At 44.2% G+C, this 15,209-nt stretch overlaps 1 protein-coding gene and 1 long non-coding RNA gene across 27 annotated transcripts in view; one reads left to right on the forward strand and one right to left on the reverse strand.

Annotated features, from left to right (window-relative positions):
• LOC135314311 (uncharacterized) overlaps window positions 1-1,687 on the reverse strand; it is a 102,903-nt gene extending 101,216 nt beyond the window's left edge. For all 24 annotated transcript variants that reach the window (XR_010373809.1, XR_010373807.1, XR_010373795.1 and 21 more), the window contains exon 1: window positions 1,589-1,687. This is a non-coding gene — a long non-coding RNA (uncharacterized LOC135314311). The remainder of the gene's footprint in view (window positions 1-1,588) is intronic.
• On the forward strand, window positions 1,208-12,269 carry ADPGK (ADP dependent glucokinase). 3 transcript variants are annotated; one of them, XM_064456881.1, is made up of 7 exons: window positions 1,208-1,293; window positions 5,326-5,551; window positions 6,775-6,837; window positions 7,098-7,218; window positions 9,091-9,287; window positions 10,118-10,216; window positions 11,244-12,269. In XM_064456881.1, exons 1-7 carry the CDS (start codon window positions 1,283-1,285, stop codon window positions 11,793-11,795), a joined length of 1,269 nt encoding a protein of 422 aa, XP_064312951.1. In that variant the 5' UTR covers window positions 1,208-1,282; the 3' UTR covers window positions 11,796-12,269. The 3 variants fall into 3 exon arrangements, with proteins under 3 accessions (XP_064312951.1, XP_064312950.1, XP_064312953.1); XM_064456880.1 differs by lacking the exon at window positions 1,208-1,293 and adding an exon at window positions 1,702-2,005 and having other exon boundaries at window positions 11,247-12,269; XM_064456883.1 differs by lacking the exon at window positions 1,208-1,293 and adding an exon at window positions 1,705-2,005.
• Window positions 12,270-15,209: the final 2,940 nt, after the last annotated feature.

The raw sequence follows: 15,209 nt of genomic DNA on the forward strand, positions 1-15,209 counted from the left end.
TATAAATACATAGGCTCCCTTAGGTGAAGACCCGATTGTAGTGAGCAATGAGGGGATCTGGCAGGTATTTGCTCTTTCTCACACAGCGTAGCACTGCCTGCTTGAACCGGAGGGCTGTTTATAACTGTGCGAGCCTCATGGGCCTATACCCCAGGGAGTTAGAGACTACGGAAGCAAGTGAGGTTTCATAATCACATATAGATAAACGTTAGCGGGGAAAGTGCCAAAGGGAAAAAGAGTAAATTTGTTCAAATGAAAAAGCCTACTGACAAAACCCAAAGACCACCTGAGCAAAGGAAAAAAAGGGTTACATATTAACAGAGCAACTCTGGTGGGCTGAAGGTAAGTCTATGCAGAGATGAAGATAATCACCCTTTTACAGTACACTTAGGCAGGTAGCTATTTGAGGAGAAAGAACTGTTTGAAGGATTTCCTAAAGAATAAGGAAGGTGGCTAGGCCTCTGGTTTGTTTTCAGGATTCCGTTCTTAAAGATCGTTACATTATCATAACACTTTAGGCTTACAAAAGCTGTCAGTGCCCCTGCATGTTCGCTGCCAGGTGAGAAGGCTCTTTTTCACTCTTTCCTTCCCTACCAATTCTGGCCCACATCATCTGCCTGTCCTGCTGACCTTCACACCCTCCGTCTTTACTTGCTCCAAGGAATAACTTCACAGAAACAGGGGAAAAAAAGAAACAAATGAGGCAGTCCTTTTTCATAAGGACTAGTCAGAAAGGGAAGCTGATGGGCAGCCAAATGACTGCTCAGGGCCAGTCAGTAGGTACATGATAACAGCTGGTGTAGATAAGCTGTTGACTAAATACCAACCCTTGCATCCTAAAAAGAAAAATCAACAGGAAGGCTTCCCCTACCCCATCTCCTTTACTGTTTGTTTTCTCAGAGTCAAAGAAGATGACAATCACTCACAACACAGATCTGAATAAGAAAATTATCAGCTGCCTCAACCAACGCACTGTGGCACACAGTTGTCAAACTCTTGCAAATTTTGTCGTAAGTCTTAGAGCTAATATTTCTATGATTTCTAAAGAAGCCTGGAAAAATTCCCTTTCGTTAAAAAGGGAAACCTCCCTTTTGACTCACTACACCACCTCTGTGATAGGATGAAACAAAGGACGCTCTCTCCCACAGCTCCCAGCACAGGCTCCCTCAGGAGGAGCATGGGAAGAAATGCGATGGAGTAACTCACCCCAGAGAAAGCACGGAAGAGGCTGAGACCAGACGCTAGGCTACAGAGGAAGCCAGAATATACACTAGGGCCAGCAATGCAATTCAGGTCAGTGACTTGTTTGCTGGAGAGAAGCTGTTTAAGCAGAGGCACAGGACAAAGGAGCCAGGGGACAGCCGTGTTTAGTGAGCATGCAGGCACCATGGCCGTGGGTGGGCTTCAGCTCGGTTGTGGCAATACAGTGTGAACCAGGCGACAAGGCAACACCAGGGCTATGCTCACCGCGGTCTCCCCGCTGCCTGAGGACCGGGGCGGCGCTGCCCCAGGCCGGACGGTCCCCCCCAGCCATTTCCCCTCACAAAGTACCGCCACGCACCGCGCAGCCTCCACCTTATTCCCGTACCTCATTTACGCAGGCGGCGTAGCCGTACCTCCCGGGAGGTACGTAGGTTACGCCGTTCGCATTAGGGCCCGCCTCGATTCCCGAAGCGACTTTACGACAGCGGGCACCGGGCGGGGGCGGGGCGCTACGGAGGCGGCGTAAGGAGGCCCCCGCCAGCGGCGTCTCTCCTCAGACGTGGCGGGGGAGGAGCGGCCGCGCCGCAATGTGGCAGAGATCGGTGTGCGTGGGCCTGCTGGCCCTGGCACTGGGTTACCTCTGCCTGCTGGGCCCCGAGCTGCCCCGCTCGGTGCTGCGGCACCTCTCTGCCTCGCTGCCGGGGGGGCTGCGGCGGCCCGGCTCCCTGGAGGACCGCATGGTGGCGTCCTGGCAGGCGGCCATCGTCCGCCCGGCGCGGCGCTGGGCACGCGTCGCCGTCGGGTAGGTGCCGGGGAGGGAGAGAGCGCCCCTGGCGGCGGGGCAGGGAGGGAGCCCCTGGCGGCGGGGCGGGGGACGCGCGGGTGGGCGCCCCTTCCCTCAGCGGGCTCTGCGGCCGTGTATTTGTATCTATATCTGTATCTATAGATTTATATATATATATGCGTACGTATATATCAGGGCCTCACCCGCCGGCTGGAACCCTCCAGCCTGAGCCAGCGCAGCCTCCTTGAGCTATGACAAGGTTCAAAGCCGCTCCCTGAGTTACCGGGGGTCATGGCAGTGCTCCCCAGCAGACACCCCGGGAGAGGCCTCCACCACTGTCCTCCGGACAGACAGGAGAAGAGGTTAGTCGTGGAGCGCAAGGTGGTGCCGTGCTGTAGGACCTCACACTGATGAGCCCGGGTGCTCACTGGAGCTCCTCACCTGTTCATTAAAACTCTTTTAATTTTTCAGGCCTGCAGTTTTCCAGGTAGGGGTGCCTTCCTGAGAGTGAGCTGCTGGTGACTACAGCACCTGCCTCCTGCGTTGCTTAACCAGAGGTGGACCTTGGCTGAGGGGATTAATGGTCTGGAAAACTCCTGTATTGGTGCTTTAAGTGAGCTGCATGGTTCAGAGCCGGCTGGCAAGCCTGTCTCTGGAGACCTTATCCCTGGCTGGCTTGCCTGTAAAACAGATTTATACAGAGAGAATGTCTGAGGGAATCAGAGCTGCTGGCCCATCCCCAGGAAGGTGGCAGCTGCGGAGCACAGTTCGGCAATAAATAGGTACAAGAGATGAGTTTGTAAAATGGCAAAGTGAGGAAAGCCTTCATGATAGGGGAGAACTGAGTCAAGGTGGAGATGTGAAGGAGAGAGATGAGGAAGGTGAAACAAGATAGCAGGAGACGTTGAAGACACCTGTGCATGTACAGGGAAATCCAACACCCTTCCTCTCTTTAAACTGGGAAGAGGGCGAGGGGAAAGTTCAGGAATGTCACATTGATATCAAATGCTGGTTTTAAGTCTTATCATTAATCTTGCCATTATATTTAGCGCTTGACTCACTTTCTTTTAAATATAAGGACACGACAGGTTGACTTTGACTAGCAGATTGGGCCTTCAAGTGTTGGAAGAAGTTTCTCCACCTCAGTGTCTCCATAGCTAATCCAGTGTTGGTTGGAGTCTGTCTTGCCCTTGCATCACAGTTGATGCAGACTTTCTCCTGTGAATCTATGACAAAATAGGTTTTCTGGTGCCTTATTTAGTCCTCTCTTTTGCCGTGCCCTCACTGGAAAAGAGCCAGGTATCTTTGGTTTATTCCTTTCTTCTTTGCTTTAAAGCAACTGAACATATATAATATATACACACACCCAAAACACACGGGGCCTCAAAGTTCAACTCTGGAAGCAGTTCATTAGTAGCACATCCCTGCTGTTAAGGGAGTTTATTAAAAGCATGAAGTGTGTTAGCAGAGGAATGGCAGGGAGGGAGAAGAAGGACAGTTGGAAGATGATTAGAGGTGTCTCCCTTGAAAGAACTGTGACTTGGTTTATGTCCCCTTGCATCTTTAATGATTTATTAAAATATAAAATTGCTGACCTTTTGCTGAGTGAGTTTGGGGCTAAAGTGCTGCTTGAGCTTACTGTTTCTTTGGTTTTCTTTTCTCTGCTGTGTGAGGGGATTTTTCTCTCCCTAGTGCATGAGATGATGCACAATACAGAGGATTTGTGCGCTGGTTACCTCATGTACTGAAAAGCCTCGGTTGTTTTTAATGTCCTTTATTTTGTGCGATGCAGCCTTCATGTGTTGCGGCCCAAATCATGCATGAAAGGTCACTGACAAGGAGGAATAGTAAATGGCTGTGCGTTTCATGCTGACATGTAAGCAGGTGTTGGCATTTGGAGTATTGTGTGGATAGACAGATAGTAAGTTAGAGATCCTGCCTAAGTTTGATAAATCGTTTCAATCCCTGCCAGGGGAGCATGGGCAGAGGTACAGAAATTGCACTTGAAAGCAGTTCCAGAAGACATTTTAGTAATTGCTGGTATCATCTCGGTAAATATTTGGTATATATTGGTGTCTCTCTGAAACCAAGGAGTAGAGGGAAGGGCAAGTGTTCCTAAACTTTCTTCCTGGGACCTAGTTCCAGCCAGAAACTTTCCTGTTCTCTAGTCTGAATTAGACTGTGTTTAAATTAATATAATTGAAAAGAAATGGGGACTGGGAAGATTTGAGCCGCAGGTTAGACTTCACATAAAGTCTAGACCTCCTGAAATGGTTCTTACCACTTCCGAACTATTGTGGGATCTTTCTCCTGTTTCCACTATTGGAGAGAAGGTGGTATGCTATTTCTGGAAATTTGGGGTGGTCCTTTTGAAATTGCAGTTACCAAATATTTCAACCGAAAAATTGCTCTCCTGACTTCCTGTGTAACACAGGAAGTTCCATCTCAATATGAGAAAACACTTCTTTCCTGTGAGGGTGACAGAGCAGTGGAACAGGCTGTCCAGGGAGGTTGTGGTGTCTCCTTCCCTGGAGACATTCAAAACCCGCCTGGATGCGTTCCTGTGCCCCCTGCGCTAGGTCTGCCTGCTCAGGCAGGGGGGGTTGGACAAGATGATCTCCAGAGGTCCCTTTCAACCTCTACCGATTCTGTGATTCTGTGATTCTGTGATTCTGTGATTCTGTGATTCTGTGATTCTGTGATTCTGTGATTCTGTGATTCTGTGATTCCTTATCAACAGAGCAAACATGTGTGGGATGTTCGTGTGTGTGGCTTCGGTTATTGAAAGCAATAGTTGAAACTGAAGAGGTTGATCTAGTAGAGTTAAATACTTTCATTTTTGTTTTTAACTGTTCTGAATTGCATATATGTTTTAAACTGGAAGTATATTTTTTAAAAAAATCTGATTTTAAGGATTTAAAATGTTATTCTTATTGTGTCTATTCTTTTTTGAGCAAACCTAAGGCAGCAAATGAAGCATAACATATACTGCATAGTTCCAAAGGTGGTAGCGTATGTTGCAGCTTACTCTTTCTTGTTATAATTCAGCAGTATGTTAAAAATACCTCTCTTCTCTGCAGTGCTGGAGCACAATAAAAGCATGTCAAGAGGAGAACGCTGTATTAGAGAATTTCAGGAAATTCATATGCCTTTGTGGTTTGTGTTTTTTTCATTTCGTTGGTTACTTTCCCCCTTAGCATGAGGGCTGTGAACAGCAAACATCACTAGCTGGGAAATGACCTCATTGTATTGTCTTGCAAGCGCAGGACAATATTAAGGAACAATATTCCTAAGGAACGCGTGGTTTTCTTAGGATGCATTTTCCTTTTCTCTTCCAGTGTCAATGCCTGCGTAGATGTGGTTCTGTCCGGTGTGAAGTTGTTAGAGGCACTTGGTCTTGAACCCGGGAATGGAAAAAATCATGCGGTCTTGAACTCCAGACAGGACCTGAAAGAAGTGTTCGCTCACTTCATGGAAAAAGGGGCAGCTGCTGAGCGCTTCTTCAGCGACGCTGAGTCTTTCCATCACATTGCACAGACAGCCTCTGAGTACCCTGGTGCACAGGTATGTCTTCCACCTGAAGATAAGCTTTGAAAAGTATGTTTCTTATTTTCTGCATCATTGGTGACTTCTATGTCTAGTGAGAGAGCAAATCACTCAGGAAGGAAACTGTTGCCATTGCTTGAGTGTGTTAATGACTTTCTGCAAAACTCTGCACCTGCTGTAAGTAGTAGGGTTTTGAATGGTCTGTCCCGTGGTTGCTTTCTCAAGACTGACGCTTTGGTCTGAGATGCCTCATAGGAATACTGTAAAATGGGAGACAGATGGGGCTGATGCTGTAAAAGGCTCCAACATCTTATAATGAGGCAGGAAGTGAGGAAGTAGATCCAAGTGCTAGGAGTTGTAAACATGCTGATCAGCTTCAGCTACTTAACACAGGATTTAAATTCCCTCTAGGAGTGATTAAAATAAATAAATATTTGTTCTCAAGCAAGACTTTCCAAAAGCAAAGTTTTGTTGCTCTGATTTATACTGGCTCTTCTGAATCTAGTTTGATACCTTGCTTGGCAGTTAATAATTTCTACAGACTGCTTAATGCTTATGTAGTTCACCAGCTGCTTTTGAAAATGAGGAAAAGCTCTAAATGTTTTCTCTTGGTCAATACTCTCCTGTGTTGACTTGTTTCTCACCACGTTTGCTACACTGGCTTTCTGGAATCACCTGATTATTATCTGTATCCTCCTATATCCTCTTTTCTGTCTCCTCTGAGTGCCTGTGATCCTCATGACAATCTATAATCTTTAGTTTCAAAGCTCACATCGGAGTTTTCTTACTTGAAAGTTTAATCTCTCTTACCTGAGTAAGAAATTTTCACGGTTCTGCTCATTTCACATGGGCACAGGTAGCAGGTTTAACCTTAATTTCAAACTGGAGGAAGTATTGTTGCAGTTTTTAAATGATTGCTTGTCAGCCTTGCTAAAAAACCACAAGTTACCAAATGCCACAGAAAAGTTGCACAGAAGTAGGGCTCTTTATGTTATGAATTGATTTTTACAAGCTTGAGAGTTACCTGAAGGTGAATATTTAGATTTTAAACAGTCAGAGAATGCACAACTTGTTGAGATCTCACAGAGAATTGTAAAATTGTTTTTGCCTTCAGCCCCAGTAAGCTTAATGAACTTCTATAATGCTAGACCCTTGTCTAATCTAGCCTGTATTGAGGACTAAGCATGTATAAAACTATCAAAGCACAGGAATGCCCATACCTGCCTCTTATTGTTTTACAGCTATATGTAGGAGGAAATGCTGCTCTCATTGGTCAGAAGCTTGCAACAAATCCAGACCTGAAGGTATGTGTTCCAAAATTTCCATGCTATTCACTTGTCCTTAGTGAGGCTTACGTTACTTCCTGGTAGATTATGTGCATCTTGAAGTTATTTCTTAGGTTATCGTGAAACATGTGGTTGGCCTTAGAAGTTGAAAAGCATAGCTAATTTTTAAAAGTTGAATTATAATGCTTTTAAATCAGTTGTCTAGGTGATGCTTAAACGCACTGAAATGGTGGCAAGGGACAGGGCAAGGGATCCTTGATTGTTTTCTTGTTTTCTAGGTTCTCCTTTGCGGCCCAGTTGGCCCTAAACTCCACGAACTACTTGATGACAATGTAGTTGTGCCACCTGAATCCATGCAGGAAAGAGATGAATTCCATCTTATCTTGGAGTATCAAGCAGGTAACTTGCCAAAGGCTGGATGTTAGGTGGGAGCCCTGAACATCACTAAGACAGTCCTGGGTTTAAAGGCAGTTGTCTGTTTTGGGTTTTTTTTTTTTAACCAGTTAATTCCAGAAGGACTGTGTAAGTTATCAGTACTGGCAGCTGTCACTGGGCTAACCCAATAATTCCATGCACTTCAGGCAGGTGTGGTAGGTGAACAGGCATCTAAGTCTTTTGAAACTTTTTTTCTTTGTAATACGGTTACTGTAAATACTGATTCATGCTGCTGTCTTGCCATACCGTTGGTTCTGTGTGGTTGTACGCTATAACCTATAGAAACCAAGTGGACTTTTCATTTTGTTGTGATGCATAACCTAAGCAGGCCTGATGGATGTAATTCTAAAGCTGTGTGAACACCAAAATAGACCACTTATTTCCTCTGAAAACAGAAGGTACCATTTAACCACATGCAGGGGAAATTCAGGGTAATCCTAATACAATGGATAAAACAGATCTGCTTGTATTTTCTTGCTGTTCTCAGCCTGAATCATTCCACTGGTCTTTCTCAATATACAGCTTCAGAGTTACATTGGTGTGACAGAAGAGGGAGTGACACAAGGAGGGAACCACCTTAATTAAACTTTTTCAGCAGCAAAACTATGTGGAGCAGCACTCAAAGCATTCGCTCTGGACTTCTCGCTGAAACAAGGTTACTATAACTGAAAAGTGCTGTTACACAGTAGCATTTGTAAAATTACACTAATCTCTAAGTAATTATTCATTCTTCTTGCTCCTGGAAACATCCTCATTAGATGATATGTCAGTAGATGATGTCTCCTTTTCTCAACATCTCTGTTCTCAGGTGGCAGCTGCCCTCCTGATGCAACTCTGGGGGTCTATGTCCTAGACAGAACTTTGTCATAAGCTTTATCTTAAGAGGAGGCAGCACTGATGGCTGTTGATACTGTTTTAGTGGCTTTTCCACAAATGCTGGTCATATTCTCCATAGTATAACCAGTATATGGTCTGGGAGACCTGAGTGAACAAGTATGCAGGGTGGTTCTAAGGTGGAGATTCTGCCTATCATAGCCTCCAAAATGCTTGTGTCTCAAGAGCTTTCTGTCCAAGCTACCCTTTGTGACCTGTGTTTGTTTATTCCCCTACATTTCTTTCTGTCCAGTTATCGTAACTGGCACAAGGAACTGCCCGCTGCCTGAACAAAGACTTGTGTACAGATGGGGAGAGCTGGCAGAGGACTGGCCAGTTGGACTGTGGCTTGTGTAATTTGTATCCTCTCTCAGCTCACTGTTGTTACCCTGTTTTCTCATAGCTTGGTGTCCTGGAGATGGAGCCCATTTAAGTTGTGATCTTATCCAGGAATAAAACCATATACACATACAGCACTGATGCAGCTCTATTCTGCAGCTAATTTATGGGAGCTGCGCAGTCAGAAACAGCAAGAGCCACAAGACTTTTCAGGGTGTACTTTCATGATGAAGCCTGAGTCAAGCCTAACAGGTTGCCAGAAGGCAACCTCTCTTTGCATATCCTGCACACTCCAAACGTTTGGCTTGAACTGGCTGTGACACTCACCTAATTGCATGTTAAATGAATATAACTGATTAAAACATCACAAAGCTTGCAAAACCAAACAAGTATTGAATTTTCCTTCTGATCAGACAAGCATCTAAATGAGGCAAAGGGAGTGAATGAAGAGAATGAATGAGAGAAAGAGGAAGACTTCTCTTGTGGCTGGCAGTAGCTGTTAAGTGGGCACAGTCACATTGTGAAACCGTGCCTTCGTATTCCAGCAGGATATCCCAAAACAGTCTCCTGACCAGTGGTTTCATTTTCTTCTGGGTTAACTCGCTTCTATTTGTTTCATCCTAGGTGAAGAGTGGGGACAAGTGAGAGCACCCAATGCCAACCGCTTCATCTTCTCCCATGACCTATCAAATGGCGCCTTAAATATGCTGGAAGTGTTTGTGTCCAGCTTAGATGAATTTCAGCCAGATCTTGTGGTACTTTCAGGGCTTCACATGATGGAAGGCCAGAGTAGGGAGATGCGGCAGAGACGACTTATGGAGGTAAGATACTTGAACACCACCTTAATTTCCATTCCAACAAATGCTTTGTGGCAAACTTTTGGTTTCCCAGGCTTGAACTTGTAAATAGGCTGTGTCTTCAGATCTCCCACAAATCTTTTCAGTATTGCATGCTAAAAGAGGAATGTGAACTGTAGGAATGGCAAAAGTCTAATCCTCTAACACTAATGTTTCTTAGATTCAGTGGGTTTTCTAGGGAAAAAAGGCATGGTCTGTTTGTCTGGCTGGAGTACGTTGACATAGTTACTGGAGCTTGTCTAATGGCTAAATTACTCTTTTTCTATCCCAGACACTAAGGTGGTCAAGGTTATAAGCCAGACTTGCATTCTTCAAGCAGCATCTATGTTAGATAATCCAAGAGGCAGCTTTCTCATCTGAGCCCAAAGGAGCTACACCAAGTTTTCTTTTTATTTCCAGATAACTGCCTGTCATACAGCTGAGTGCCCTTCCTGATGCAATACACTAGCCTAATTTCTTATTTTTCTCTGGTCTAGGATCAGCTGCTCTACAGCTGCTTCAGATTTGTGAGGTTTCTGAATTAGTCCATTAGAAGAGTGCTGAGTTGGGTGCAGATTAGGGTTAGATACAGTTTTCTTGCTCTGGGATCCTGAAAACTAGAAGTTGTTTTAATTTCTTCCCCTTAGCTGTACGTTCTGGCAGTTGCCAGACATCTCATTTGGACTTGTGTTTAATTCCATACACAAGAAGATTAAAGGATGTGTATCTCTGAGTCAAAATCCCTTTGTTCTTTCTGTTTCTTAATGAATATGTGTTTTAGGTTCGATTTTTTTTTTTTTTCTTTTCCCCTGTAGGCTGTGGCCTCCATCTCTGACATCCCCACTGACATTCCCATACACCTGGAGCTGGCCAGTATGACTGATCAAGATTTTATGAGCAACATTATGCATCAGGTAATGAAACTGAAAGGACATGCTCTTTTTACCGCTTTCCTTTTCTTCAGTATCACAATGCACGGACTGATAGATGAATATAGAAATGAAAACTTAAAATTAGAGCTGTCTCTTTGAAGATAAATTGAGAACATGGGTATAATGTCTGCTATTGCATTCTGAATGCTTCAGTTTTCTCTGCTGAGCTTACCAGTAGAGTCTGGTCAGGTCTACCAGTCTCCTGCGCAGCGAAGGAGAACTGTAATGACTTAGCAGAGGACAGATTTGTTTTCTTTAGCTCAGAAGAGAGTGCTCCTTTTGCAAAGGTCTCTTTGGGAAGTTTCATTTAGGAGGTATCTTACAAAGCTTTCGGTTGATCATCAGGCCGTTTTCAGCAAGGAGTAAGGATTTTTTTTTTCAGATCTGAGTTTATTCAGCAACTGTATTCAGTAAAAATCCCATGCTACGCAGCTGGGCTCTGTTCTCTGATATAAAGATTTTTCACAGTCACGGGAGGAAAGGTGACCCAGGAGAATACTCACAACTCCACAAGTAACTTTGGTTTAGATTTAGCAGGCCTGCAAATTGCTAGAAAAAAACAGGGTTTGAATTTGAGCTGAGTTTGTAATTTAAAAAAAACAACTTGATTTCTTTCTGCAAAGAAAGATTTCTTCCCTGCAGATCCTGATGGTTCCTTGTTTAGCTTGACACAGCTCTGATCTGTTATGAGGGTTTGATGTGGATTTGATGTTTTGTTACTCTTTAATGTCAAAGCGCGTGTCTAGAAAATTAATTGCACAAAATTATCATGTACCCTTGGTGTGAAATGTTTTCTTGGCTAAGTAATTCTTGCAGACTTGTTGAACTGGGGAAGCTTGTGCAGTGACTTTGGCCTGCATCTCTGCAGGAAACTGGGTGCTTCCTTCTGCTGCGCACACTGGCAAGAGAGCCAGTAACACAGTATTGTAAAATCAATACCCTGAATGAGAAAGACTAAAGTCTGATTCCATCTCTGAAGGAAAAACTGTTGTTCCTGTGTTTCTGTTAGCAGGTCTTTCCCCTGGTGAACTCCATTGGGCTGAATGAACAGGAGCTGCTGTTCCTCACGCAGTCTGCCTCTGGTCCCCACGCCTCCCTTGCTTCCTGGAGTGGAGTTCCCGATGTGGGCATAGTCAGCGACATCCTCTTCTGGATCCTGAAGGAGCACGGGAAGACAGTGGACCGGGCCTCTGATCTCACGCGGATCCACTTCCACACCCTGGCCTATCATATCCTTGTCACAGTGGATGGGTACTGGGGCAACCAGGTTGCTGCTGTGGCTGCTGGAGCTAGAGCAGCAGGGACTCAGGCCTGTGCGACTGAAACCATCGACACCAGCAAAGTCTTTCTTAAAGCTCCTTTAGAGTTTGTGACCTCCCAGACAGAGGCACCTTCCAAAATCTTTTTGAATCCAGATAAGCCAGTGGTGCATTGGCACAGAGAAGGCATCTCATTCCATTTCACTCCCGTTTTGGTTTGTAAAGACCCTGTCCGGACCGTGGGACTTGGGGATGCTATTTCAGCTGAAGGACTGCTATACTCAGAAGTATATCCTCACTAGGAGACTAAGACCCTTCTTTTTCTCCAATACTCTACGGTGTCTGAGGAGCCATGGTGTCCTCCGTTAGGATTTCAGCCAGTGGTGGTATAGGAACAGAATCCACGTGGTGTGTTTTCTGGATATAACTGAAACAAGAGCCAAAGAATAATTCCAGGTATAAACTGTCAGATGCATTCCAGCCACTTGGCAGTGACTCAAACACTTCCAAGTTAGGTGCAGATGTTTGAGTATTTAATGTGAAAATTGGCTTTGCTTTGTCTTAAGCATGTGGGGAGGGAAACAAATATCAAAATCCCTGTTTGGCGTACGTTTGCTGTTTGTAACTCTGAATGGGTCTTGTCTGTTAGTGCTGGAAAGTACGGCAGCCAGGAGAATTTCCTGCGTGTGGATCCCAGGGAGAGCACAGCAGTGCTTGGCCCTACCTTGCCTCTGATAAATTAAAAATAAAGGCTTTTGGTTTATCTCCTCACAGCACATTGCTACGTGGCAAGAGCAAACCTTCCACTTGCTTGGTGTGATGATGGTATTTTTTACTGATGAAATTACCTCTCAACTTCGGTGCCCCCAGCATTGGAGGGAGCCAGAGTCCTGAAATGTGATGCACACTGTACCTACTCCGTAAATGCACAGAGAAAACCTGACTCAAGGCTGCATAGATTATTTTGGGTATCTGTTGTCTCTGTGACTAATAGTATTTAACTGAGCCCTAGTAGCCCATGCTTAGTTTTTGGGCAACTAGAAGTGAAAATAATCAGGGTTTATATTTGGGGAGACAGCTTTATTTTCTTGCCAGGTAAACCACCTGTGTTTGCTGTACGCTAAATGCCAAGAGTTCCAGACAGAGTAGGGTTGACAGCTGGTGTTCTTTGCTAACAGTGGGTGCTTATATCTGGTGTTTTACAGAAAAGCTATTGAGTGGTGGAGACTAATTTTTCTGTTTGAGAATAGTTGTGTAATTGCCTTCAGTTTCCCTGCTTTCCATTCAGAAGGGTTAATATATTAGGGAAGGTCCTTCTGGAGGCTCAAAAGCTGCAACAGCGTTTTCCAGGGAAGACTGAAGTGAGGAGGGCTTTTTTAGGGTTTGATTTTGGTTTTTTTTCTTTGACTAGATCACTGATAGTTTCTTTGCTCTGGACAGCCTCTAAAATTAAAAAAAAATAGAACCATGTGTCCTTATTAAATACTTATGTTTTTAACTCCTCATAGTTGCGTACTATGGATTACATAGCCCCAGCATTTTTTTTGTCTCTCTCCACTTCAGGAACTTCAAGCATATATGCATAGCTTATCATGTACATTTTTTTTCAGTATAACTGAATTAAATTCAATCAGCATGTCTCTGCAAACCTGTGCTGTACCAGAATTTGCAGGAGGTTGCTTTAGGTTAGTGTTTGTGTCTGAATGGAGGGGAGGAGAGCCTATATCACTTAGGCTGGAGTGATCCGTTTCAGTAATGCTGTCATATTGTTGTCAGTGATGTTCCCCTGTTGGAAAATGCCATAATGAATGCTCTGTAAGGATAAAAATTGACAGCTGGTGTAACTTGTACTGACTTAGCACACAATGCTGTCTGTCAATGTATATTTAATTCCTGCTTTCCCTCTGAGCAAAGTCCTCTGTGTTGTACTGGAGGAGAAATACAGTCAGTGCTGTGCTTTCCTGCAGCTTATCCCATCCTGATCTTCTTTGAGTCTCAGCATTTATCTCGGTGCAGGATCTTTGTAAGACTGGAACTATTTCTATCCACTTATTTTTTTGTTATTGATAATTGTAGCATAAGACTTGGAGTTCTGCTTTAGTCTTCTACAGAAAAAAATTAATAAATTCTACTTTCAGCCGCCTAAAATGTCTGAGGCTATGAGCAGGGTTATTTTGCAACCTTTGATCACAGCCTTCTGGCACACCACCCCTAGGCCCACCAAAGGCCATGCATCCTACCAGCTGGAGGACTAATCCTTTGCTTACGCTAGGTCCCACTTTCCTGACATTGCGCCAAGCTGTGCGGATTCTTGAGTTGGAAACAAAACAAAACTAAATACATGCAAGCTGTCAGCAGCAATGGCCCTGCTGCTGTATTGCACTTCTCTCTTCCAAAAATATTTGCAGGGATGCAAGGCTGATTGGACTGGCATCGCCTTGTGGCCATTTAAAATCACATAACCGCACTAACAGAACTGGTCCAAGAGTAAGTTATACTTGGATTTAACAGGAGTGTTACAGGCCTAAATTATCTCTTTAAACTACTTTGAATTAATAACTGCTGTAAACAAGTATGAAAAAGGGGTTTACTGCTTTGAATTCATCTCGGCCTAAAAGCTCCAATTATTGTTATTACTCACTCCTCCTACCTGCTGCTCCTGTTCTTTCTCACCAGGCAGTATTTCTTCTTTGGCCTGTTGTCACTGTGCTCTGAATGCCTGGCACACTGAGTCACTTCTCAAATGACAGTAGCTCGTGATGGCTGGATGGCTGCTTTATCTATTTATCTGCTTTGATCAGGCATATAGAGCTCACCTGGTCACCACATTCATGTACCAAGGCTAATTCTTAACAAGCATGACCTGTTAATTAGATATACTGTTGGTATCCCTGATTAAGTTTTGAAACAATCTTATGATAACAAAACTGAACTGAATGGTGGGACACAGCAGCATGTCTTCTTCATGTTGCACATGCTGTGAACACAGATGCACTTAATGTCCCTCTGCCTTCCACGCTTAATTCCAATAAGGGTTGCAGAGTCTCTTGAAATCCTTTTCCTGCATGTGTAGGCTGTCTCATACCTCCGCACAGCTACAATAGCGACAACGAAGAAAAGCTGCTTTAACAGACCTTGCTGAACAACAGAAATGGAAAAAGCTAGTGGGTTGGGTTTTTTTTGGTCTGTATAGGGGGGAAAAAAACTAGTGAAATTTCTGTCGATTGTGGGTTTTCTTGTTTGGTTGGTTTGGGTTTTTTTGTAAAATACAGATGTCCTTCATAGGTGAGAGATTTTTAAACAAATTTATTTAATGGATTATAAAAATCCAGATCTCTCTTCACCATAAAGAAACAGAAAAGTTGCAAAAATAGCAAAGCTTCAAAACTAGGCTTGAAATGATCTCTGCTTTCCCCTGATCCTGTCTCTACAAATTCTGTTTGTTTTCCTGTGATACTCATACCTTGAAATCCACAGTGATGGATGACTCAAAACTCAGCTAGCCTCGTACTCCTGAACAGAAGCGCTTCCGCTGGAAATGTTTATTCACACATAGTTTGCCGAAGATGCAATAGATGAGCTCATCATTGTAACAGTACACTAGCGGCTCTCTAGATGCTAAAACTTGTGCACTTTGATATTTCCAGTCCTACGTGCCTGTAGCCAATGCAGCCAAGTTGGTTTCAGTCTTTTGTCTTACCCTTGAGCAAAACCAA

This window comes from Phalacrocorax carbo, chromosome 7 (assembly GCF_963921805.1).
Source record: "Phalacrocorax carbo chromosome 7, bPhaCar2.1, whole genome shotgun sequence".
NCBI lineage: Eukaryota > Metazoa > Chordata > Aves > Suliformes > Phalacrocoracidae > Phalacrocorax > Phalacrocorax carbo.

What these genes read in the sequence shown, in the direction of transcription:
- ADPGK (XM_064456883.1), top strand. Translation starts at nt 1,791, where the DNA reads ATGTGGCAGAGATCGGTGTGCGTGGGCCTGCTGGCCCTGGCACTGGGT. An exon ending in TATCTTGGAGTATCAAGCAG is followed by an intron (nt 7,219 to 9,090) that starts GTAACTTGCCAA and finishes GTTTCATCCTAG; the next exon opens with GTGAAGAGTGGGGACAAGTG. An exon ending in GGCAGAGACGACTTATGGAG is followed by an intron (nt 9,288 to 10,117) that starts GTAAGATACTTG and finishes TTTCCCCTGTAG; the next exon opens with GCTGTGGCCTCCATCTCTGA.